The sequence below is a fragment of the Corylus avellana genome, chromosome ca2 (genome assembly GCF_901000735.1).
Source record: "Corylus avellana chromosome ca2, CavTom2PMs-1.0".
NCBI classification, from domain to species: Eukaryota; Viridiplantae; Streptophyta; class Magnoliopsida; order Fagales; family Betulaceae; genus Corylus; species Corylus avellana.
Window position 1 is genome coordinate 8,761,692 of NC_081542.1, and position 24,283 is coordinate 8,785,974.

At 37.1% G+C, this 24,283-nt stretch overlaps 3 protein-coding genes across 3 annotated transcripts in view; 1 reads left to right on the forward strand and 2 right to left on the reverse strand.

Moving 5' to 3' along the window:
• LOC132168723 (uncharacterized) overlaps window positions 1-12,739 on the forward strand; it is a gene marked incomplete at its 5' end in the record, with an annotated part of 54,590 nt that extends 41,851 nt beyond the window's left edge. Inside the window, 12 exon segments of the mRNA XM_059579749.1 lie at window positions 1,436-1,507; window positions 1,588-1,652; window positions 1,747-1,849; window positions 1,937-2,068; window positions 3,034-3,177; window positions 9,961-10,068; window positions 10,175-10,225; window positions 10,341-10,418; window positions 10,498-10,611; window positions 11,005-11,201; window positions 11,613-11,682; window positions 12,331-12,739. Of these exon segments, the coding sequence (XP_059435732.1) occupies window positions 1,436-1,507; window positions 1,588-1,652; window positions 1,747-1,849; window positions 1,937-2,068; window positions 3,034-3,177; window positions 9,961-10,068; window positions 10,175-10,225; window positions 10,341-10,418; window positions 10,498-10,611; window positions 11,005-11,201; window positions 11,613-11,682; window positions 12,331-12,519 (1,323 nt within the window).
• Window positions 12,740-13,803: 1,064 nt separating this feature from the next.
• On the reverse strand, window positions 13,804-14,518 carry LOC132169007 (dehydration-responsive element-binding protein 2A-like). Its single transcript, XM_059580096.1, has 2 exons — window positions 14,175-14,518; window positions 13,804-14,071 (listed from the first exon to the last, which is right to left on the reverse strand). Exons 1-2 carry the CDS (start codon window positions 14,516-14,518, stop codon window positions 13,804-13,806), a joined length of 612 nt encoding a protein of 203 aa, XP_059436079.1.
• A 2,331-nt stretch (window positions 14,519-16,849) lies between these two features.
• Window positions 16,850-22,276, reverse strand: LOC132172264 (uncharacterized). The gene is given in 7 exon segments (XM_059583736.1): window positions 16,850-17,082; window positions 17,180-17,265; window positions 18,132-18,228; window positions 21,391-21,488; window positions 21,646-21,823; window positions 21,918-22,005; window positions 22,007-22,276. Coding segments are annotated over 7 exon segments (741 nt in total). The 5' UTR covers window positions 22,147-22,276; the 3' UTR covers window positions 16,850-17,028.
• Window positions 22,277-24,283: the final 2,007 nt, after the last annotated feature.

The following is a 24,283-nucleotide window of genomic DNA, read 5'->3' on the forward strand; positions in this document are numbered from 1 at the left end:
CTCATAGGAGCCTTAGTTCGCCAAATGCTCTTCCAAGGAAACACCTCTTGATTGGAGTGGGACAAAGCCTTGTAGCGCGACTTAACCTCAAACTTTCCTTTCTTGGACGGAATCCAGCACACGCGATCTGCACTCCTATGGAAATCTTGCAAGAATACAACCGATCAAAGAAAGGAGAGACCAACTCCATCTCCCAATCTTGAACGGGCCGAACAAAAATGACATTCCATTCAACTCTCCCACTCCTCCAAGTAAAATTGTCCTTCACCCAAGCGTCTTTGTGTCTGGCAATACTATATAAGGAAGGGAAAACTTGCTTCAAGGAATTCTCCCCACACCAAATATCATGCCAGAAGCGAACTTTCGAACCCTCCCCCACCTCGAACCGAATCCTTTTGGCAAAAAAATTCCAACCTTGACGAATGTGCTTCCAAAGGCCCACACCATGGGAACCCGGAAACCTCCTTTGTGCACCACCCACCTTCCTTGTCTTCATATTTAGCTTGGATAACCTTGAACCGTGCACACAACTTTTCCTCGATAAAATGTTCATCAATTCAATGTGTTTAGTTTGATAATCTTGAACTAGATTATGAGCAATATTACTCGCTGCCTTGTTGTCGTACTATAATCTCATAGGCTTTTTACAATCATATCCAATTTGTTTTAGCAAAATCTTCAAACACAATATCTCACATGTCCCAAGAGCCATGACTCGGAATTCAGCTTCCGCACTAGATCTAGCAATTACTAGCGCTTCTTACTACACCAGGTAACTAGATTTCCTCTCACAAGTGTGACATCCCGAAGTAGATCTTCTACCCGTGATTGCCCAGCCCAATCTATATTTGTATAAGTTTCTACAAAATTCTATCCAATCCCTCAATTTCTCCCTAAATCCACATCTCATAAGCAAATAGAGCAAGAACTCCCAGTTGAAATGATCTTACGCCTTCTCCAAATCCAGTTTATACACCACCCCTGGTTCCCCCGATCTAAGTCAACTATCCAAACATTCATTAGCAATAAGCACGGAATCCAAAATAGACCTTGGAGATGATTTTATACACCCCACCCACCAGACTAATTGGCCTGAAGTCCTTTACATCTACTTGAACCTGTTAGCTAGGACCTTTTTATATATAATGTTCTAATTAATCTCAAAAAATAGACAACTTTATTTTTAAATGAAAATATTGCCCAACACAAATTAAGTTTTAGGGCACTATACCTAACACCCCAGCAGCCACTCTCTCGTCATGGAAGAATCTATTTGATAATAGCTCTAATTTTGACCTTAATGTAATACCTTGCTACATAATCAGAAGAAAAACAAATTACAGATATCACTGAGATCGACATATTTGTCTTATTTTTCTGAATGGAACTGATTAATTTAAGCCAGTTTGTCTCAAATTCTGGATATATTCTGCAGGACTCATGGTGCAACTTAGCACATGCTTTTGCTAATGAAAAAAGTTTGTTCTTGTTGAATACTGCTCATCAGGTAAGAACTTTGTCTGCTTTGATCCTTTGAACTACTTTTTTTGCTCCAATTTGTATAACCACAATTTTTCCCTGTTTCAGCGGTCACTTGCACAAACACTTGTTCGCTCAGCTTCTGGCTTAATAAACTCAGAGGCATCAAACCTGTGAGTCTTCCATTTTAGGTTTCCTTCTGCTGATGAGTTTTTCATCTGCGGATTTTATATGATTCTGTACAGCCTAATATCTGTGTACATAAAGGTACGTAAGGGATCTCACGAGTCATATGGCAACATATCTAAGGGAATTGTCTAGCATGAATGACTTAAAAATTGCTGCTCAACAACCAGATATAATCCTGTTGGTAAGGACACAGGACTGTGTTATTCGTCTATTATTTTGTTTTTAGAGAACAAATTCTTGTTTTTATAACATCAAAGACATCTTGTAGGTCAGTTGCATGTTGGAACGGCTTCGTGGAGCTGCAAGTGCCTCCGAACCTCGAACACAAAATGCAATTTATGAGTTGGGTTTCTCAGTAATGAACCCTGTTCTTGTTCTTCTTGAAGTTTACAAACATGAGGTATACTTCCTATGTATTAGGGTTGCACCCGTGTGAGCTTTTAATGACATGAATTTACTTATCTTAAAAAAGAAGAAGATCCTATTGTAAAACAAAAGGGCATAGCCCCAGTACATGGAAAGCATATAAGAGATACACAGAAAAGAAGAAAAAAACTAGGATCTGAACTTAATTACAAAGATCAAAAGAAATCCATAGAGGATGAAAAGGAAAAACCCCCTATTGCTCTAATCCAATTGAACAGCAACCTGAAAAATATTGATTTCAATTCAAGCAATAATACTTTAGTTCCAGCAAAAGAACTAGCATTTCTTTTCCTCCAAATGCTCCACATATGGCATTCCAAAGATCACTACTTTGATATCTTTTGAAGTCTTTATGCCAACATGCTAGAAGCTCCTTCACCGATTAGGAATATTCCAATAAAGAGAACTAACGACCAAAGCTCTCTAGCAATAGCACAATGTAGAAGGTGTAATTATATTCTCTTATATTTGTGTATTCTTTAATGATACATCAACTTTCCAGCATGGTTTAAATATTACTAAAACTACTATTGCCTTAAGCAATTACTCATCAACATAGTTTACATGAAGCGAAGGCATTTTATGATGAATACTTGGCATCTTTCAAAAAACAATATGATGAATATTTGGATACTCATGTATCTCTACCTGTTCTTTTCGCTCATCTCTGTATTGTTTTTTTTCATATTCTTCTTTTATTGAACATGGCAACATCATCTATTTCAAATCTTCTTTTCCAGAGACCGTTGTTTATTGTCCTCCATTTTCTTAAGAATTTTTATAATTTTTTTTCTACTTGCAAGTTTATAATCTGTAGCTCCCAAAATTGACTTTCACAAACCAATTCCACTTTCTGCTGATAAATTTTAATATGTAATCAACTATGCTTCTGAAATTTAGGGGTTTCTTCATCTATTCTGACCTATAATTGTTGCTTAGTCTGCAGTTGTTTATCTGCTACTTAAATTTGTGGTTGCCTGGGTAAATGGTCAAATTGCTTACTTAGAGGCTCACGAAACGGCTTTAGTTGTTGACTTCTGCATGCGTTTGCTTCAGCTCTACTCATCGCACAACATAGGCAAGGTAAATATTTCCCTTCTCTTGTGTTTTGTTTTATGAGGGCCAATTAAGCGAGCCAAAAGAAAACTTGTTGATACATGACGTGTGCATCTGATTGAATGTTGTACGTGTATAAATGTTGTTTGTCCATCTGTTTGTATATATATAGCTTTAGTCTTGTCCATTTCGTTCGCTCTATTTAAACAATCTTTCTATTTGGGAAGCTTTGTCTCTATCATTTATCTTGTGAATATATGTGAAAAAGGTTGTACATGTTGATGGTGAAAGCTATAAGAATTTGGACAAGTCTGATGTCATGCACATTGTTAGTGTGATATTTTAATATTAAACTACATAGGAGTATGCTTGTCTTTTTGATATTTCTCAACATGAATCCATGAGGGGAAGTAGTGTTAGTAGAGTGATCGCCTACGCCTATAGATGTATCTCACATTGAGGGAGCCACGTAAATTTTGGTAATATTAAACTACATAGGAGTATGCTTGTCTTTTTGTTATTTCTTAACATAAAACCCTGAGGGGAAGTAGTGTTAGTAGAGTGATCGCCTACACTTATGGACATACCTCACTTTGAGGGGACATACCTCAAGCTCAAGGCTTTGAAGTTGAACTTGAAGACATGGAATGAGGAGGCGTTCGGCAACATTGATAGGAATAAGAGGATGCTTCTTGGAGAGCTTCGGTTGTTGGATGAGAATGAAGAAACAAGGGCATTGGATGCGGGGGAGGTTATGAGGAAGGCAGAAGTGGTTCGAGAGTTAGAGAATTGTACTCTTATGGAGGAGGTGAGTTGGAGGCAGAAATCCAGGGTGATGTGGTTGAAGGAAGGCGACAAGTGTACCAAATTCTTTCATTCCATAGCCAACTCTAATAGAAGACACAACGCTTTGGATACTCTTATGATTGGCGATAACACCTCGTCCGATCCAACCGAGATTAGTGAGCACATTGTTGAGTTCTATCAGAAACTTTTCTTGGAGCAAAGCTGGTGGAGGCCTATGGTTGACGGTATCTCCTTTGATTCCATTTGGAGGCTAGTTGGTTGGAGAGAGACTTCGAAGAGGACGAGGTTAGAAAGGTAGTGTTTAAAATGAATGGCAACAAGGTGTCGGGCCCCGATGGGTTTTCTATGGCTTTCTTCCAATCTTGCTGGGAGGTTGTGAGGGAGGACGTTATGAAGGTGTTTAGTGCATTTCATGCAGGAGGGTTGTTTGAGAAGAGCCTCAATGCTTCTTTCATTTCGCTTATTATGAAGGTTCCCGGCGCTATCAATCTCAAAGACTTTCGGCCAGTTAGCCTTGTGGGAAGTATCTACAAAATCATAGCTAAGGTTTTAGCTAATAGATTGAAGGTAGTTCTGGATAAGATTATTTCTCAATCCCAAAGTGCTTTTATCAAGGGTAGGTAGATCCTAGATCCTATCTTGATTTCTAATGAAAGCCTTGATAGTCGGTTGAGATCTGGGGAGCCAGGGGTTATTTGCAAAATAGATCTGGAAAAAGCTTATGACCATGTGAATTGGGACTTCTTGTTATACATGCTAAAGAGGTGTGGTTTTGGCGGGATTTGGTGCTCTTGGATAGAACATTGCATTTCTTCGATGCGGTTCTCGATTCTGATCAATGGTTCTCCTAATGGCTTCTTTAGCAGTTCCAAGGGTTTAAGACAAGGGGACCCCCTGTCTCCTCTGCTGTTTGTTTTTGTGATGGAAGCTTTAAGTAGAATGATCTCGGCGGCAGTTAATGGGGGGCTTATAGAAGGTTTCCAGGTTGGTAATATTACACTCTCTCATCTTTTGTTTGTGGATGATACCTTGATTTTTGCAATGCTACGCCCACCCAGCTTCCTTTTTTGCGGAGTTTATTTTCACTCTTTGAAGCTGCTTCCGGTTTGAATGTTAACTTGGCGAAGTCGGTGTTAATTCCTGTGGGGAATGTGGAACAAGTGGACAGGTTAGCCTGTATTCTAGGGTGTGGGGTTGATTCTTTGCCAGTAAAGTATCTTGGGTTGCCGCTGGGGGCCTCTTGTAAGGCTAAGCATATTTGGGACGGAGTTATCGAGAAGATAGAACGTCGGTTGGCCAGGTGGAAACGGCTGTATTTGTCGAAGGGTGGAAGAGTCACGTTGATCAAGAGCACTCTCGCCAATTTGCCTACTTACTATATGTCTATTTTCCCCATTCCGGTTAGTGTTCCTAAGCGGATTGAGAAGCTGGAGTGGGATTTTCTATGGGGAGGTCTAGGCGAAGAGTTCAAGTACCACCTGGTGAAGTGGTCGAAGGTTTGCACTCCGATTTAGGAGGGAAGTTTGGGTATTAGAAACTTAATGGTGTTCAATCGTGCCCTGTTAGGAAAATGGTTGTGGCGCTATGGAGTTGAGAGAGATACTTGGTGGAGGGCTGTGGTGGATGCGAAGTTTGGAAGTGTTTGGGGAGGGTGGTGCTCTTTGGAGCCGGGTGGATCTTTTGGGGTGGGGTTATGGAAGAACATTTGGAAAGGGTGGGACACTTTCAAAGGATTTACTCGGATTGAGGTGGGGGTTGGGACTAGGGTTCGATTCTGGCATGATTTGTGGTGTGGTGATACGGCTTTCAAGATAGCTTTTCCAGGCTTATTTAGCATTGCCTGTGCCAAGGACGCCTCAGTTGCGGATCATTTGGAGGTGCAGGGTGCTCTAATCAGTGGAACGTTAGTTTTATTAGAGAGGCTCACGATTGGAAGGTGGATGTTTTGGCCTCGTTTTTTCAGGTGCTACATTCTGCTCGAGTGAGTCGAGGGTGTGAAGATAGGTTGTGGTGGAACTCTTCCAAAAGAGGCTGTTTCAAGGTCAAGCTCTTTTACACCTCCTTGGCTTGTACTGAGGGGAAGGGATTCCCTTGGAAGAGTGTGTGGTGAACACAAGCTCCGCCAAGGGCGAGTTTCTTTGTGTGGTCGGCGGCTTTGGGCAAAATTCTGATCCTAGATAACCTCAGGAAGCGACAGGTGATTGTAACGAACAGATGTTGTATGTGCAAGAGGAGTGAGGAGACGGTGGATCATCTTCTCCTTCATTGCGAGGTTGCCTATGCTCTGTGGTGTGCCTTTTTTGGTCGGTTTGGGTTGTCTTGGGTGATGCCGAGATGGGTCTCGGATTTACTCGCATGTTGGTGGTCTTCAGGGAGGAGGGGGAGTGCCTCGGTTTGGAAGATGGTGCCCACTTGCTTTTTTTGGTGTTTATGGAGGGAAATGAATAATAGGTGTTTTGAGGACTTAGAGGGGACCTTGGAAGACATCTTAGCTTCTTGCTTTCATACTTTGTATTTCTGAACCGTGGCGCATGTCTTTCCGGTGTCGATTAGTTATGATGATTTTCTTTTTCGCTTTTCCACTTTTAGTTAGGTGATCCCGTTGTATTCTCTCAGTGTACTTTGGGGCGCCTTTACGCTTTTAATAAAACAATTTATTACTTATCAAAAAAAAAAAGGAACCACGTAAATTCTGGTGTTCTTGTGTGATTGTTTTGTGTGATTTTTTGTAATTGTGGTCTATTGCACAAGAAGTGGTATCAAAGTTAGGTTCAGTATTAAGATAGACAATTACAATAAATTTTACGAGTACCAAGTATGAAGTGGAGATGTTCAATGACAAGAACTACTCTCTTTGCTAGAGAAAGATGCAAGATCTTTTGATTCAGTAAGGAGTCTACGAGGCATTATTGGAAAATGTGCCATTAGATGGATGCTGATAGGTGGGAAGAGATGCTTGCCAAGGTTACCAGTGCAATCCATCTGAATTTGTCAAATGGAATTATTCATGTTATTATTGGTGAAGAAAAGACGAAGGCAATTTGACAGAAGTTAGAATATGCATATGGAAAAATATTTGAATAATGGCTGACTTGAGATGGGCTTGTCTATGAGGGGTTGGATTTAAAGAAATTAGGCCATTAAGGAAATGGGCCGAAGCCTGGGGGGAAATTAGGGGTAGATTCGGGTACCACTGCTAACTGGACTACATGGGGATTCACAACACCCAATACCATATCCTTACCCTTCTCTACAACATTTAATGTAGCATTTAAGGTTGTATAGATATTGGATTCAGTATCACGCATGATTGAAGGTTGAGGTGCTAACATGAGGCTCGAGGGTCTGACATAGGGTTGGTGGAAATTAGATGCATGACAGGTGACAAGGACCTGGGTGACCGCCAAGTTGGATTGGCTGGTGAGCCCCAGTGAATTAGGGTTAGCTCTTGGGCAACTCAGATGACTCAGTTCCAACTTTTCAACTTCAGTTGTTTGCTTGTTGGTGAATACAAGTTGTGACTCAAGATGCTTGATAGCAATGTCCAAAACTAAGGGTTCTATGGCATGTCAAAGGCCCGATTCTGCTCCTAGCTAAAGGTGGTTGTAGGTATGGACTTATGGAAACCTACATTTTGGAAAAGACAGTAGAATCAGCAAGGAGAGAGGGGCTATATGGGGTTGGGGTGGTGGATGGGGGGGGTTATATGGCCTAATCGACCACACCCAAAACAGAAGTCCGAGAGACGTTCATACCTAAACTGTATCCATGCAGGAGGTTTGTCTTGACAAGAGTGGGTGAAACCAGGAACCAATTGGTGGTTCAGTTTGATCACCACTTTGACCCTAAGGAAGTTCCTTCTTTGCATGCCTTTGTTCCCCAACCTTCCTCCAATGGTAGTAGCTTTTGCAGAAGTCATATGCTTGAGGGTTAATCCATGGATCTGTATCCAGAAAGCTCCAACCTATTCCAGTTTTTGAGGAACAATGGATGACTCTTGATATTCCAAGGGGTTTCAAACAAAACAGTCTTGTTCTTGCGAGGAGGCAAAGGTAAACAAGAAGGTGTTTGTGTCTAGGTCTTCAATGGTGAGGAAGGTTAGAAAACGCCATGCATGTTGCAAGGTGGCTCTAACCAAAGTTTTTGGAATAGTTTTAAGGGATATAATCTTCCCAACTAACATATGGCTGGATTGATCTTCGGATTCCGATGAGCTGGGTAACATGATGGGAGGGTTATCCTACCAGTTAAAGGCCTCTGTTTTGCTAATCAGATGCTCAGTATCTTCAAGATGGTTCACGATTGAGAGAAAGGGAGAAGGCCAAAGGATGGAAGGAAAAGGATAGGAAGGGACAGACTCTATGAGAGAGTGGAGTGCCCTCAGAGAGAGGGAGTCCAGTATTTCTTTATCATTTGGTATTCCACTTACATACTAATGCGAGTTACATTTTTCTTCTAGTGTATGTGTATATTGTGACTACTAAAAATGACTCTGGGCTGTTACCAAGTCGAAACAGCTTTTGTAGTACGAGTTTCATACCAAAGAATTATGGATACTTTCTTCGTATTGAAGTTTCAGAGTTTAAGAAAGGTATTAGCTTATCTTAGAGGAAGCATGTACTTGATTTATTAAATGAAACAGATTTATTAGGTGCTCGGCCTATTAATGTTCCTATGGATCCAAACTCTTGAAGGATGAGGAGAGTTGAGGATCCTAGTAGATATTTATCGAATTAGGAAGTTCAATTAAATGAAACAGATTTATTAGGTGCTCGGCCTATTAATGTTCCTATGGATCCAAACTCTTGAAGGATGAGGAGAGTTGAGGATCCTAGTAGATATTTATCGAATTAGGAAGTTCAATTATCTTTCTATCACTAGATGGAATATGAAATATGCAGTTAATGTAGTTAGTCAGTTCTTGGAAGCTCCTAAGGTCTCCTATTGGGATGCTGTAACTTGTATTCTTTGCTATCTTAAGTGAGCCCCTAGTCTTGGATTTTTGTTCAGCTGAACGGATACCGCAGAATGGTAGGATTACCGATGCTGATTGGGCAGACTTTCTTTTAATCGGAAGGTCTATGTAATTTAGTTACATAGAAGACTAAGAGACATACAACAGTAGCATGATATAATGCAAAAGCCGAGTACAGAGCAATGAATATGGCTACTAAGTTTTAAGTTGTAATAGATTGAAGTTCATTTATTCCAAGCTAAGCTTTCATGACATACATGCTCTAATTTTTGAGGGACTGTTGCTGAGTATCATTGTAGTGTATATACTATATAAGAGTACATTTATAGTCCTCTTGAAAACAACGAAACCCGTTCATATGAGTCACTGAAAGGCGAATGATGTTTTGCAACATGCATTTGGGATCAAAGTCATCTAAAAATAATTTGTGGTTTTATAGGACCCAAAATTCACAAATTTGAAACATTTTGGTCGAGCTTTCAGCAGGCTCTTCCTTTTTATGTTTGCTAAAGTTTTTTTGATGTGTGATTTCATTGTTTTCAAGAGGACTAAATCCCCTATTGATGCCAACAGTATAATGCAGCATAGGGTTCATTGTTTCTTTGATAGTAAAGGGAAAGGCAAAAGAAATTGCTTATAAGGACAGCTTATTTTTGTTATTTTAATACTCACCCTCTGCTTTACCATGTTTTTACCCAGATTCAGCTCAAAGATTAACATCACTGTACCTGCTACTTTTTCTTAATCCTTCATAGTCTTACATTTTCTTTCCAATTTTCTAATATGTCATGAAAGTACTTAACAGGAAAGACCTCGTCATTGCTTGTTATTGTTGTACTTTCATATTAATTTGTGTTCTGGAATTTATTTCTCTGCCTTTGTGGGTTGGAGCTCTTTCTCTAATGCTGTAATTGTTTTGTTGTTTTTTGTAAGGAATTGACTATTACATAATCATTGTTGTTGACATGCTTTCGAGTTACTAATGTATTGTTCCCTTGACATTTTTCCCTTCTTCACTGTTTTTCCAGATATCACTTAGCCTTTCAAGCAGCTTACTTAGTGAGGCAAAGACCGAGAAGTATAAGGATTTGCGTGCTCTTCTTCAGCTCCTTTCAAGCCTTTGTTCAAAAGATCTGGTATACTTTTTCCTTTTTTTTTTTCTAATAAGTTGAAACGTTGGAAAGGGTATTGTTTACCTTAAGGTTTTAAATGATCCTTATTGGGAAGTATTGAATATTGCAGGTTGATTTTTCATCAGATTCTATTGAGACACAGGGCACAAATATATCTCAGGTAATTTCAGTTTGCAGTTAACATACATAATTTCTGTAGGTGGCATCTAATGAATTGCCTAGCAAACAGAAAGTAAAAGATTAGAAATGAAATTTCTTATGTATTGGTCTTGCAGGTTGTTTGTTTTGGTCTTCACATAGTCACCCCTCTGATATCTTTGGACCTGCTGAAATATCCTAAGCTCTGTCATGATGTAAGCATTTGTATCAATCATGAAAGAAAAAACCCTGGTGTTATTTTTTGAAGCTGATATACTGTGCATTTTTGTGCAGTACTTCTCTCTGCTATCACACCTCTTAGAGGTTTATCCTGAAACAGTTGCACAACTAAATGGAGAAGCCTTCACTCATGTACTTGGCACTCTTGATTTTGGTCTTCACTACCAGGTAAATAGCAGCATGCTTTATCATGTATGACATTGAAAAAAATAATAAATAAAGACCATGATGTCAATTGGGTAGCATATATAAATATTGCTGTACATATCTGCATATTGAAGTATTAAGAAGTGTATGTCTTAATCAATGACCACTGTAGTCTTCATGGACCCTACCCTTAATAGGTGAGCATCAGGTGGAAAGGGGATTTTGTCTGTGTTGGATAGGAGGGGAATTGTGTTGTGGCCTCTGGGGGTTATTGCATTCCTCTATCTGTACAATTTGACATTACTTTCTTACACAAGAAACTTCTTTACTAGCCTTATGTATATATATATATATATAGATTAGGAACTTTCATTTGTTGTACTTGTGGCTGAACTTTTTTGGTGAATTTTGTAGGACACAGAAGTAGTTGATATGTGTCTAAGAGCTCTGAAAGCTCTTGCTTCCTACCATTACACTGAGACAGTTTGTGGTAAAACGGGCTTGGGCTTACATATTGCTGGACTTAAAGATCCAGGTGGAAATTTGCAGGAAGGCATTTTGAGCCGGTTCCTTCGTTCATTGCTGCAGTTACTCCTCTTTGAGGATTACAGGTCAAAGATTCACTTTATCTTTATTAAGGTTTTGGTTTTGATGATTTATACTCTTATGTCTATATACATCCATATGCATATATAGCACGCTTGTATTGGACACCCCTCATAGTGATGCTAGAGGTGAATAAAGTTTTCTAATCACACTTCTTTTTGCTTTTAAACCAAAAAAGAAAAGAAAAAGGAAGAAAAAGGGGAACATATATTTGACAAGTACCCATGCGATTTCTGTACAAAATGCTAGTGAGGGACGCTCAGTGCTCCATTCAACAGAAGGGAGATGTCTTCTCTTCCACACACGCCCACACGCATGCATGCATGCACACATGTAGTTATCCATACATCCACTTAATGGGCTACCTTTTTGCTTTCTTTTCTATCATATTCTGAAGTGCTTATTTTATGATTCAGCCCTGATCTGGTCAGCAGTGCAGCAGATGCTCTCCTTCCTTTGATTCTTTGTGAACAAGGCCTATATCAGGTATTCTCTCTGAGTTTTTGTGCAACCTGGCATTCTATTTCAATTCACAGTATAGTTTTGCGAGATCCATGTCCCAACTTGTGTTAGTTCTCAAGCATTCATTTGATTTAGTAACAAAATTTAATCAACTTCCAGCCATGTGATGGAAAAATATCGGCCAAACTACAAATTAGTCGCTCCAAGTTTGGGTTTGTAATTTGTTATCAATTTGGTCCCTCAAGTTTGGGTGTTCAATTTGGTGCAGAAACGCAATATACTTATTACTTAGTATTAGATTTGCCAAATTAAAATTGATGGGCCAAATTGACAGCAAATCCAAATTTAGCGGGACAGCCAAAAAGTATATCGCATTTCTGCATTTCTTAGGGGTTTCCTGTATTCCCAAAAATCTTTCCTGGTGAGATCCAAATAGATAATCCCCTATAAACTTTCTTGAGCTTTCTGGGATTGTATGAATTACAGGTGGAGTTTTGGAAGCCGAATCACTTTTGTCTTCTTGTATTCGAAATCGATTAATTTCTCAAAAATTGTTAAATGAATTTCACGTGTGCAAGTTGATAAGATGACTTAGCTCTTATCCTTCTCTAGTTTTTTTCCTTGTCAAAGGATGTTCTCTGAGGGATTGGTTTGGGGTATTCTGTCTTGCAGAGATTAGGCAATGAGTTGATAGAAAGGCAGGCGAATCTGACCCTCAGATCAAGGCTGGAAAATGCATTGCAATCTCTCACAAGCGCAAATCAGCTGTCGTCTACCCTCGATCGTATAAACTATCAGAGATTCAGGAAAAATCTTAATAATTTCCTAATTGAAGTACGTGGATTTTTGCGGACAAAGTGATATTTCTCTTAATGTAAGTACAGAATTCTTTTGTTCAATTCTTTGTGTGGTTAAATAGGAAAGTTTCTTTTTTTCATGAGCATTCTTGTTATTGAAAACATAGGGGTATTATTTCTTATTCAATTTGTGAGGCCAGATGAGATTACTGAGTTTGTAATGTCGAGGCTGAAAGTGTTTCTAAAGAGTATGGAACTAAAATAATTTCACTTATTTTTTCTTCTGGCTACGAGTCAATTTTTTTTCTCGAACTTTCTACTGCTTCTCAAGTGTAATTTTGATTTCTGTCTGCTTTTGCAATATCTCTTTTTTATTCCGCCATATATTTTTCTTCTTGATGCTTTATATTAGCAGTCACTCTCACATGCACATGTTGACCTCTCCTCCGTTGTTGCTTGAAGATGATAAGATTATATGTTGAGATCTTTTAGGTTGTGAATGACGTGTCAAGTTGAACATGTTTTGTTGGATTTTAGGAAAGAGGTTATATGCAATATGATCAAATCCAATGTAGCTCCCCTTAAAAAATTGAAAAAAATTACATTATCTTCTAGCAATCAAACAGACTCAAAATCTAATCAGTGTTTAGCGTTATTCTTACCCTTCTATATATCCTTGGATTCTAACATTTGGGTTTGCGATTTCAAAAAGCGATTTTTTTAAAAACGCTTAACGCAGTTTTTTTTTTAAAAAAAAAAAGTACCTTCTTACCAAACACACCCTTACTCAATATTCTCTTCTATGGACAAAATATGATAGATTCTACAGGCTACAGCCAAGGGAGGTCCTGGATGACAACAAACAATGTATAAATTTACAAAGCATGTTTTGTTTTAAAAAAAAAAAAATCCCCCACCATGCTTCAGCAAAAACGATGAAAAGAGCCTTCAACAATAATTAAAAGCCAACGCTGAATTTAAATAATTAAAAACAAATTAGAAGTAACAAACAATGTTAAACGACTAATCAAATAAGAAACAAGGTAGAAATATGCAGTAAATCAAACCAATAAGCCAACATAAATGCATAACAAAAACTTTATTAATCATATATATATACTTTGTTTATCATTCAATTGAAGATGGTGTATCCTAAAGTGGTGTAATTGTTATACAAAAAATAAAGCCAATTCCCCAATCTAAAACCCTTAAAGAACCAGCTCAGCCAATTACCCTCAAAATTCAAAATAATTCTAACAATTCTAGTACTCCTACTGCCTGCCTATTAATAACTTAGGAAGGTGTTTTTTGCCATGTCATTCATACTCTCAACGACAAAGAACCAAAGCTAACCAGCATCATGACCCAATACCGATTCAATATCACAGATTGGACTTCCTTCAAAGTGAGCGTCAAATTCATCCAAAGACCACATTTCATTCATAGAATACTCTTGTACCTCATCCCATAAACACTTGGATTCTTCTTCAATGCTATACCGTTCATCATTTGCTTCTTCTACCTGCTGCATAGTACTTGGTATGGCAGCTTCAGTGACTGCTTCATCTTCCCCATCCTCATTTCTTAAATTGGGGGTACAAGCTTCATGCTTATATCTTTAAAGTAATTTGTACAATCTAAGATTGCTGCAGTTGCTGTTAAACATATGCTGTTGCTGAACAATAATCCGAAAAGTTGAGGTGGGCACAAGAACTAGACATTGCAGCTTTATCATAAGACAAGGTAACATCAATAACATTTTCAGAAGTGCCAAGCCACAGTCTTTTATCCTTTGGCTCACTCTCTGCAACCCATTTATCCCATATCCTCTGCCTAACACATTTGTAATTACATGATGAGTTTTCAGGTCCTCCATTTCCCTTTATACATCCCTTCTTTGATCCAATAGTTAAAGCTTTACAAACTGATTTGATCTCACTCTTGCAAGAGTCGAGCTGAGCATTACGCTCTTCCCACTTGGCGAGGGTCTCAGCAACCAATAGAGTTCGATCTTGTCTACTTCGAGACTTCCTCTTCCTGGAAGAACTAAATGGCAGAGACATCGAGTCAGCACCTGGATCTTCGCAAAATTATACACAGATTGTTCAATACTATTGCAAAGCAAAAATAGCAACAATCAGTTGCAATAAAGGTATATGAGACTTTAAGAATATGCATGCAGTAGAAGTTGCAACCAAAAATCCATTAAAAAAGAAGAAGAAAAAAACAAGAAAAGAAAGAAAAAACAGATATTGAACAACAAAGTGGCTGAGTAAAGTTATAAATAAAGCCAAAGATCGAAGTACAAAGGCAGGAAACTAAATCATATCAGGAAACACTCAGTATGTCAATTTTGCACGAAATTTCTGACCATGTAAAATGCAAATACTCCTACCAGATAGAAGAACCAGATATTCCCAAATTCAACAAAAGCCTAAGCCCAACTCCACAACCTCACAATAGCATAATCGTAGAAGCTACCCAAATGTTTGATTCAACTGATACCGGGAACAATTCAAAGACGTTATAACCCCAATAGAATGGGCAAGCTTAACCCAGTCTATTCCAAAGCCAAAGATTAGATCCCCCTCTCCCGCTTTGATTAAAAAAAAAAAAAAAAAGATTAGTTTCAGATTTGAGAATTACAGTGCCCCCCAAAAGCTGTTGCAAGAGACTGATGGTGAAGGAGGCGCGTGTTTCCCACTTGCGAGGGCGAAGGCCGGAGAATTGAAGAGCACAGACCGTTAATGTCTGTTAATGTTTTTTCTAAACTACCAAAAAATGTTAATGTCTTCAAAGGCTACTGAAAAGACAAAAATAACCGTAAAATTTTTTCAATAAGACAAAAATATCATTATAAATTCAAATAAATAAAAAAACAATTTAAAAAAAGGGGGTGACTCGACCATCGTGGGTGGTCAAACCACCCCCAAATGGCTAGGGGGTGGTTCGGCCATCCTCCTTGGCCGTTTGGATGATGGATTATTGGCACAATTGGTAGTTTTAGGAAACATTGATAATGGGCTGATAGTTTAACTTTGATGAGGTATGTGTACTGTTTTCAAAATTTAACAAACAGCTCAAAGTACTCTTAAAAACTCAAAAACAATTTGTACCCTTATGCTATATCAAAACACTTTTCCAAACACATTTAAAACACATTAACAACTATTGCTAAATGAAACAATTTTTTGGATGGATTGTATTAGGAAAATGCTTAGTGTCCTCTTAAGTGGATATTATTTTTTTGAAAAAAACAAAAAAGAAAGTGGCCCTTATTTTTGTCACTTAGTTTTTAGAAAATAATATCCACCAGAAGAGTACCTAAGATTTCCTATAAGATCTTATCAACATTTCAACTGATTTTTGACACCCAAAAAAAAAAAAAAAAATCAACTTAAATAAAAATTAAAACAATATTAGGAGGAGCATCAAATTGGGTCAATAGTGTAAGGTCATCTTTGTTGGGATTTTTCTTTTCTTTTTCTTTTTCCTTTTTTTTTTTTTTGGGCTATTGGAGGTCTGTTTGGACGATGGATTATATATACTACGAGAATGATAATCTTCTTTCCCTCAATCTCTTCTCTAGTGTAGACGCGATTAGATAATAAATATTTTGTAAATGACCACAAACTTTAAAAACGCCTATTCACACATCTATGATTTCTACTTCTTGAAAATATATATCGCGTCTACACTAAAGAAGAGATTAAGGGTATATATATATATTGCACTGGCCTAAATAACTCTTAAAAAGTTTTTCTTTTTCCTATTTTGCGTACTCTTTTTTTAATACAAACTTAAGCTAATTATCTATTTCATTATCTACTTTTTAAAATATTATTTTTCAATTTTTTTATTCCAATTTATTCTTCTTTTTTTTTTTAATGCCAATCTATTTTTGTCATTTTGAGAGTGGAATGGGATATTGCAACCCCCAATGGTAGATCAATAGATACATAAAATTTTTCCAACAAAAAAGAAAAAAGAAAAATTAAATTGAAATATTTGGGGTACATTGCAACAAGGATGATCGAAAGATAAATGTAGTTTCCTATTTTTAGAATCTTAAAATAGAGAATATATACTAATAATTCTGTCTTATGAAAACTATTGCGTATGTAGAATCTTGATATGGTGCAATATTGAAATAGGGCAACCTATGTGATAACAAGGGCAGACACACTTGCTCAGACAGGTGTTTAGACAGTTCAGACCCCTCTTACTTAGACAGCCCGAACAGGTAGATCATGCCCATACTCTCACATAAAATTAATATAACGTATTTTAAATGGCTTCTCGAGATTAAACATACCACATTTGTGGCTGTGAAGCTCATGTGAAAATGTAGTATGAAGAGTAGCGTTCCTCAAACAAAAAAGAGCATCCAAGAATGGAACAAAGCCAACACTTCAGCAATACTCGATTCAATAACATTCACATCTGTTAATTGTGACTGTTCAACATCATTACATTCACATAATCATATAACCTTAGTTAACAAATGGAGAAAGGCACAGAAAGCTCTTTAGACTGTTCAACATCAATACATTCGCATCATATAACTTTAGTCTCACTTGTGCAAGACACTCTTCTTCGAAAGCTTCGGTTTCTTTTGACTTTGGTTCTGTCAAGAAAACAATGAACTCCACATAAGCTCGAACTACACATTGAGCAAGCAAGAAAGAAAACTTAACCACGCAGTGCAAAATTGGGAACAATACCTTTTGTCTTTCCAATGCCTCATGGTCAGTCCTCTCCTTCCAGTTGCTCTTACGTAGTTTGATTGGACGATTTCCAACATATTTACCTGATTTCAAGTGATCATTTAACATTATATACAGTAATCCCAATAGAAATTTAGTCGAGCTCTTAACTCTGGGATTAATTGTGACCATAGCCCTATCCAACTTTCACATCTCAAAGCAAGCATACTACAGGAAATCAATAACATATGTTATCGATATAAAATGCTCTTATACTACAAAGATCAAACACGGCATGACTAATTAATTGTGATTAAAAAACATGGAACACTTAGAAATTGCAGGAGTCTTAAGAGCCCCCAAAGGGTGCATTTCAGGCCCCCAACACGCAAAGTTCATCCTAAAATTCTTCTTTGCATTGCCAAAGTGAAAAACTTTCTGTCATGCAAAATAGAATGTAATCAGTTGTGAGATTAAATCCATAGATGAGAGACATATTACTTCAGTAATTTCAAGTGTCAGAGCTCCAAAAAGTTGTTCAGGCACAAACATCCATTGTAAAGTTCATCCAATTTTACGCTATTTTTGAGAACTCATCATGCCTAGTATGATTATCCTGCCAACAACCCCGCTGCATAAGTAGGTCAGTAATTTTGATCATAGAGTATTCCAACGCTATATGAACACTGTTATTGGCTTGTAAAGAGAGTAATTATCCAAAACCACTTCGACCTGCCAAAAGATTATAATTTTAAAATTTATTCTTTGACACCGGTCAAACATGTAGCATATAAAAGCATAACATATAGCATCATATTATCCCTCAGTTCCTCACAAAAGATCATTATACTAACCACAGCGTTTGTCTTACTAAGAACGGCTCATGCATAGTGACACCAAAAACATATTGTTCAACAGAGAAAATGACACAATCAAGCGAGTACATTTATTAGTAAAAAGAATGACATACCATTCATCTCTTTAAGTGCTGCAGCAATGTCAGCGGGAGTCGAAAAGCTAACAAATCCATAGCCCTTGGTCTTGCCAGTCCTCTTATCTCTGACAACCTGAAGATTATGAAATACATTAGTTTGCAATAAAAAAAAAAAATCACTTAAGAAAACCGATGAAAAGGAAAAGGGGACAGCACAAAACCACAAACATGACCCAGTCTGAGTGGGGACATAGAAAGACACAAGAAGCAGGCAGAACAATCAAAGCCTGATGCTACCACTCACAAGCAAGAAGAAATAAACCATCATTCCAACAATTTAAAGCAGACTCACAAGTATTACAACGAATTGTCTCCCATCACAAGCACCTAGGTCAAGATTAGTTCACCATTCTTGCACATGTATGTGCGCCTCTGATAGACTCTCTAAAGAAAGAAAAAAAAGCATATTCAATGGGCCCTATTGCTAATAACTAACCTTTCAAAAACACCCTTCTCTTTCTTTCTTTTTTAATTGTTTTATAAATTCTTTTCTTTTTTGGTAACAACCTTTCTTAACTCTAAACGATCATAGATAAATGCAACAACCATAGTGGAACTAGAAAAAGTGATCCAATATGGTGCAATCAATGAATTCACATAGGTCATTAATAGCCCAGTCCAATTTAAACCATAAAACCATCATTGGAGTTTTACAAAGGTTATAATTTTAGATTGGGTGAACCCAGAGTGTTGTGCAAGTTAGATTTGGAGAAAGTGTATGATCATGTAAATTGGGAGTTCTTGCTTTATTTGTTGAAAAGATGCGGATTCAGGGAGAAATTGAGGGATTGGATAGAGCATTGTATTTCTACGGTGCGATTTTCCAATCTTGTGAATGGTGCACTGTCCGGATTTTTTTCTAGCTCTCATGGATTGAGACAAGTCTGTTGTCGCCACTATTGTCCATGGTATTATGGAGGCATTGAGCAGGATGATGACAGCTACCGTGGATAAGGGACTTTTGTCATGTTTTTCAGTAGGGTTGAGAAGTAATGAAGAGTTGTCAATATCTCGTTTACTGTTTGTGGATGATACTTGGATTTTTTGTGATCCAAATTCTGAACAAATTCGAAATTTGCCGATGTATTTTCTTATGTTTTGAGGCAATTTCAGGTTTGAAAATCAATGTAGCAAAATAAAAAATTGTTCTTGTAGGCAAAGTAGGAGATGTAGAAGAATTGGCCAGTATTCTTGGTTGTAGAGTATCTTTGTTACCAATGAAGTACTTGGGTTTACCATTGGGATCCTCTTATAAGGCCATAGCCTTTTGGAATAGCATTATTGAAGAAATGGAACATGGTTTGACCGGAAGGAAAAAACTTTATTATCTAAGGGTGGTAGGTTGATTCTGATCAAGAGTACAATATCCTCTTTACCTAGGTATTATCTCTCTCTTTTCACTATTCAAATGGGAGTGGCTAATAGGATTGAGAGACTTCAGAGGATTTTTTTATTGGGTGGTATTAGGAATGAGTTTAAATTTAATTTAGTGAATTGGGCACGGATTTGTTCTCCACTAAAATCAAGTGGGTTGGGAGTTGGAAATCTTATTCAGCTCAATCGAGCCCTTTTCGAAAAGTGGTTGTGGTAGTATGCTATAAATAGAGATGCACTACAGAAATTGGTGATAGAGGCTAAATATGATAGTATAAGGAGATGGTATTGCTCTAAGGAGGCAATAGGGCCATTTGGTGTGGGAGTTTGGAAATATATAAGAAGGGACTCGGAAAAGTTTTCAAAATTTGTTAAATTTGAGGTGGGTAATGGGTCAAAGGTTAGTATTTAGCCTAATGTGTGGTGTGGAGATAGTCCGTTGAAGGTATTTTATCCGAATTTGTTCAGTATTGCACAGAGAAAGGATGTGTAGGTGTATAACTTCCAATTTTGAGAAGGGAATATTCATTGAAATGCAACTTTTTTTTTTAATAAGTAATGCATATTCAATCAAAGAGCAGAAGGGCGGAACCCAAGTACACAAGAAGTATACAAGAGAGCCCCTCTACATAAAGCTAAAAACTCATAAAAAGTAGAAACAGGCGAAGTATGTCATGCCACTCTCCATGTCTCTGGTTATGCAGATTTTTAAACTTTTGTTCTTTTTCTTCAGATTAGCCTGATTAGGGGTTTTTTTGTATGGTACCTATGTACTAGTGTTGCGCCCCTTTGTGCTTATTTAATGATATTGAAATAACTTATTAAAAATGATTTTAGAGCAATTAGGGTGCAATTAGAAAATATCAAGCAAAAGAAAAGGATACCCTAAACCATTTTTATGCTTTTTTTTTTCTTGTGTATCTAACAAATATTTTTGTTGGGTAGCCCTGAGACAGTCAATTTTCCAAAGCAGCAAGCTGGTCCTGTCAAGACTATAAAATTAAACAAGATCCCTCTCTGAGTTTAACCTGTATACAAACTATTCATTTACATAAGCACAAACCTCACTGACTAACCCAATTCCTATTCCCCCTCCCTAGACCACCCATGAAAAATAAAGACAGCCATAACATGTGCATCATTTTTTGTTTATCAGGTTCAATGTATGGTCATCTTAACATGTGCCAGATATTGCTAGAAAGGGTTCCGCATATTCAAGAGCATATATCAAGGACCTAAAATAAAGATCATGTGAATTTTGGGGTTCCTACTACTCTTGACAGAAAATATTCAGGAAACTTAGATATTAAAAGAGTAAGCAAATACCCACACCTATGGTTCCAAAACTATTGAACAAAATAAAACCCACTTTGCGAGCTCAATTAGTTTACTAACCTGACTACAACTCATTTGAATTGACCCAACCCTGCTATTACTCAAGCTACTTCACAAGTCAGGTCAAATTTAACAGATACAAGCTCCACATGACGATTCCAGCTGTCCAAGCCCCAGATGTTAGGTTGTGAAGTATGCAAATTATAATTTAATTTCACATCTAACAATCTCAAATATTATAGATGTTTTGCAATATTTAGAATAACACTGCACGCCAGATAACATAAACCACTTCATTAATTTGCGACTTGCAAGTTAGGGTTAAATTTCCAACCAAAATGTGAATTGCAGGCAAGACCTACCTTATACACAAAACATTAATTGCTCTGAGCACTTCAAACAAAAATCTGAAGACAAAAAGCAAAAAGTTCACACCAAACAAACATTTGCTAATAAGATGAGAACTGAAGAAATAGAAAGATATTTAAAAAATAATAATAATAATAATAATAATAAACAAACTTACTCTCGCCATGTTAAAGTTAGGAAATCTTGAAAATGCTTTTGAAAGAACATCATCATTTACTTCATTTCCAAGATCACCACAAAAGAGGCGGTAATCGTCTGCAGAATGCCAACACAATTGAAAGACATGAGAGATGCATCCAGCTAAAAAGAATAAGAAAACTGACAGTGAAATTAACAATCTTGCGAGTAAATGCATGCGATATTACTAAAAAAATCGATTGGTTGAAGAAGAGAATGGTGAGATGGTTCATACTTTCTGGCCACTCTGCGAGGGTTGGGTCCTCCCAAGATTGGCCAGCGGCTTTGCGAGGCAGTGCTTTCTTCTTAGTCTCCGCTTTGTGCTCAATTTCACTGCTCGCAAGGGCAGCCTTCACACTCTCAAGTGCTTCGGGTGTAATCGTTTGCGCATCCCTCTGAAACAACTGTTGGGCCTGTTCAAATACACAAAACGAATATCAGATTTCGTAATAACAGTTTCTCGAATCTCAACAACCCTAACTCTTCCCTGATAAAACTTAAAGAGACCTGGTGGTACTGAGGGAGGGAGTAGGCGCCGGCGCCGGCGGGGGCGGGGGCAGCGGGATAGACGGGGGCGGCGACGGGGAGTGGGGCCCACGTAGGGGGTGGGGTACTGCGACGGCGTCGTTGCAGCGGCCGAGTGCTGGAGGTGGAAGGGCATGGGGAAATAGGAACCGCTGGTGCTTGTGCCGGTGCTCGAGTAGGTGAATTGGGAGGACGACGATGGGATCGACATGGTTCCGCTGCTAAACGGCGTCGTAATCGGCTTTCAGCGAGAGACAGAGAGAGACAGAGAGGTGGAGGGAGAAATAAGGTATAGATTCTCTAAACAGACAGGGCTGAGGAGGGTTCGAGAAATCTCCGGGCGTTTTTCGAAAGTTAGGAACTCAGCTTCTGTGTCGCCACGTGTGCGACTTTGACTCACGCCACTCACGTGCCGTTTAGATTCGGAGTAATGCTCAATGTTACTTGTCCTATGAGTAAAAATAAAGTTATTAAAATTCTTTAACTATCTTCGCTAACCACTTATACACTTAATTGACAGTTAGCGGTTTAGCAATTAATAATCATTAACTATTTTTAAAAAAAAAAATTAAAAGTTCAAATTTTTTAAAAACAAGACAAAATCATAATGTCATTTTCTACTACATAAGGACATCATTTCTAAATTTTTATATCTGCTTTCACTAACCGCCTAGGCGGTTAACCGTTTGGCGATTAATAACTCTAATAACCGCTAATTTCTTTTTTAAAAAAAAAAAATCAATTAAAAAAAAAAACAAAGCAATGTCATTTCTATGGTAATGACGATAATAGCATACTAAGATAAATGACATTATTTCATATATATATAAAACAAACAAAACAAAATCATAATGCCGTCAAGCTTTTCTACTACACATATGACATCATTTCTAAATTTTATCACTTCCACTAACCATTTAAAGGGCAATCGCTAGGCGAGATAAGAAGTTTAATAACCGCTTTAATCAGCTTTTAAAAAAAAAAAAAAATCAATTAAAAAAAAAAAAAAAACCAAAACCAAAACCTAAACGATGTCATTTATATGGTAATGACGATAATAGCATACTACATACGATATTATTTCATACACAGAGAGAGAGAGGTAGGTTAGCGATTTTGAAAAAACTTAAAAGCTACTTGAAAATAATATGCCCATATTTATCCTATATTTTTCTACAAATTCAATAAAGAAATCAAATTACGGCTACTTGAAAATAAATCAATGCTCTCGTAACACCCTAACATTTTACCTACTTGAAAATAACATGAGTTGCTACTACCATGCTTTAATAAAATATTTGCAGTAGGAAAATATTTGTTTTTTCTTTTCTAATCGACTGTACCATAAATTGTAAAGATAATATCATAGCAATAATAATTTAATGTATTCACATAAAGTTACATATTTACATTAATATATATATATATATATATATATATATATATATATATATATATATATATATAACTACCATTGAAGTCCTCGACTGTTGGTCACTTCAGTTGCTTGTCCCTTTAAACACTAGCGTGCTCAATTCTTGTAAAACAATGTTTTATGGATGAAAATAAGTAAACATTATTTTTAACATGTTACAATATAAATAATAGCGAAAGCATCAATATTTTAAACGTGAAAGCATTATAATACTTAGCATTAAATATCATAATAAGCCAATACCATATCATGATACTTATTAAATAAGATAAAGATCATGCAATAAGGCTGTTAATGAATAAGTTTACTTGCACAAATCATGTAATAAAACTTTAATTAGTTGTTAATGAATAAGCTTACTTACTTGTTTCGCTTCTCTAAACTTTTCTCATAATTTTTTTAAGCTTCTAACTCTTTCTCTCACTTCCCATGCTTCCAAAATCCCTCTTTAGTTGCTAGAAGATAAGGAGAGAATTGTGAAATTTCACCTTCGGAAACTTGCTATTTATAGAAGAGTTTAAAGCTCATTCGAACGAGCCTTGTTTTCGTTCGAACAAAATAATTTCTTAGCGAAAAATGATTGGTGTTAATAATTTGCCCATATTTATCCTATATTTTTCTACAAATTCAATAAAGAAATCAAATTACGGCTACTTCCAAAAATAAAAATATGGCTATTTATGAGGGCACCAGCGCAATTATGCCTATTTACAATTTACAACTCATCCTTTTTTTTTTTTAGAGGAAATCATTCAAGTTTCATTAATTGATGAATGATACATCACAAAGCAAAAACTCTTAAAAAATCATAACCGAAGTTACGAGGTTACAAGTCATAGATATACACATAACAATATGACATTCAAGACCTATTTATGACACAATATCCGCTAACCCATGACTAATCTTCAGT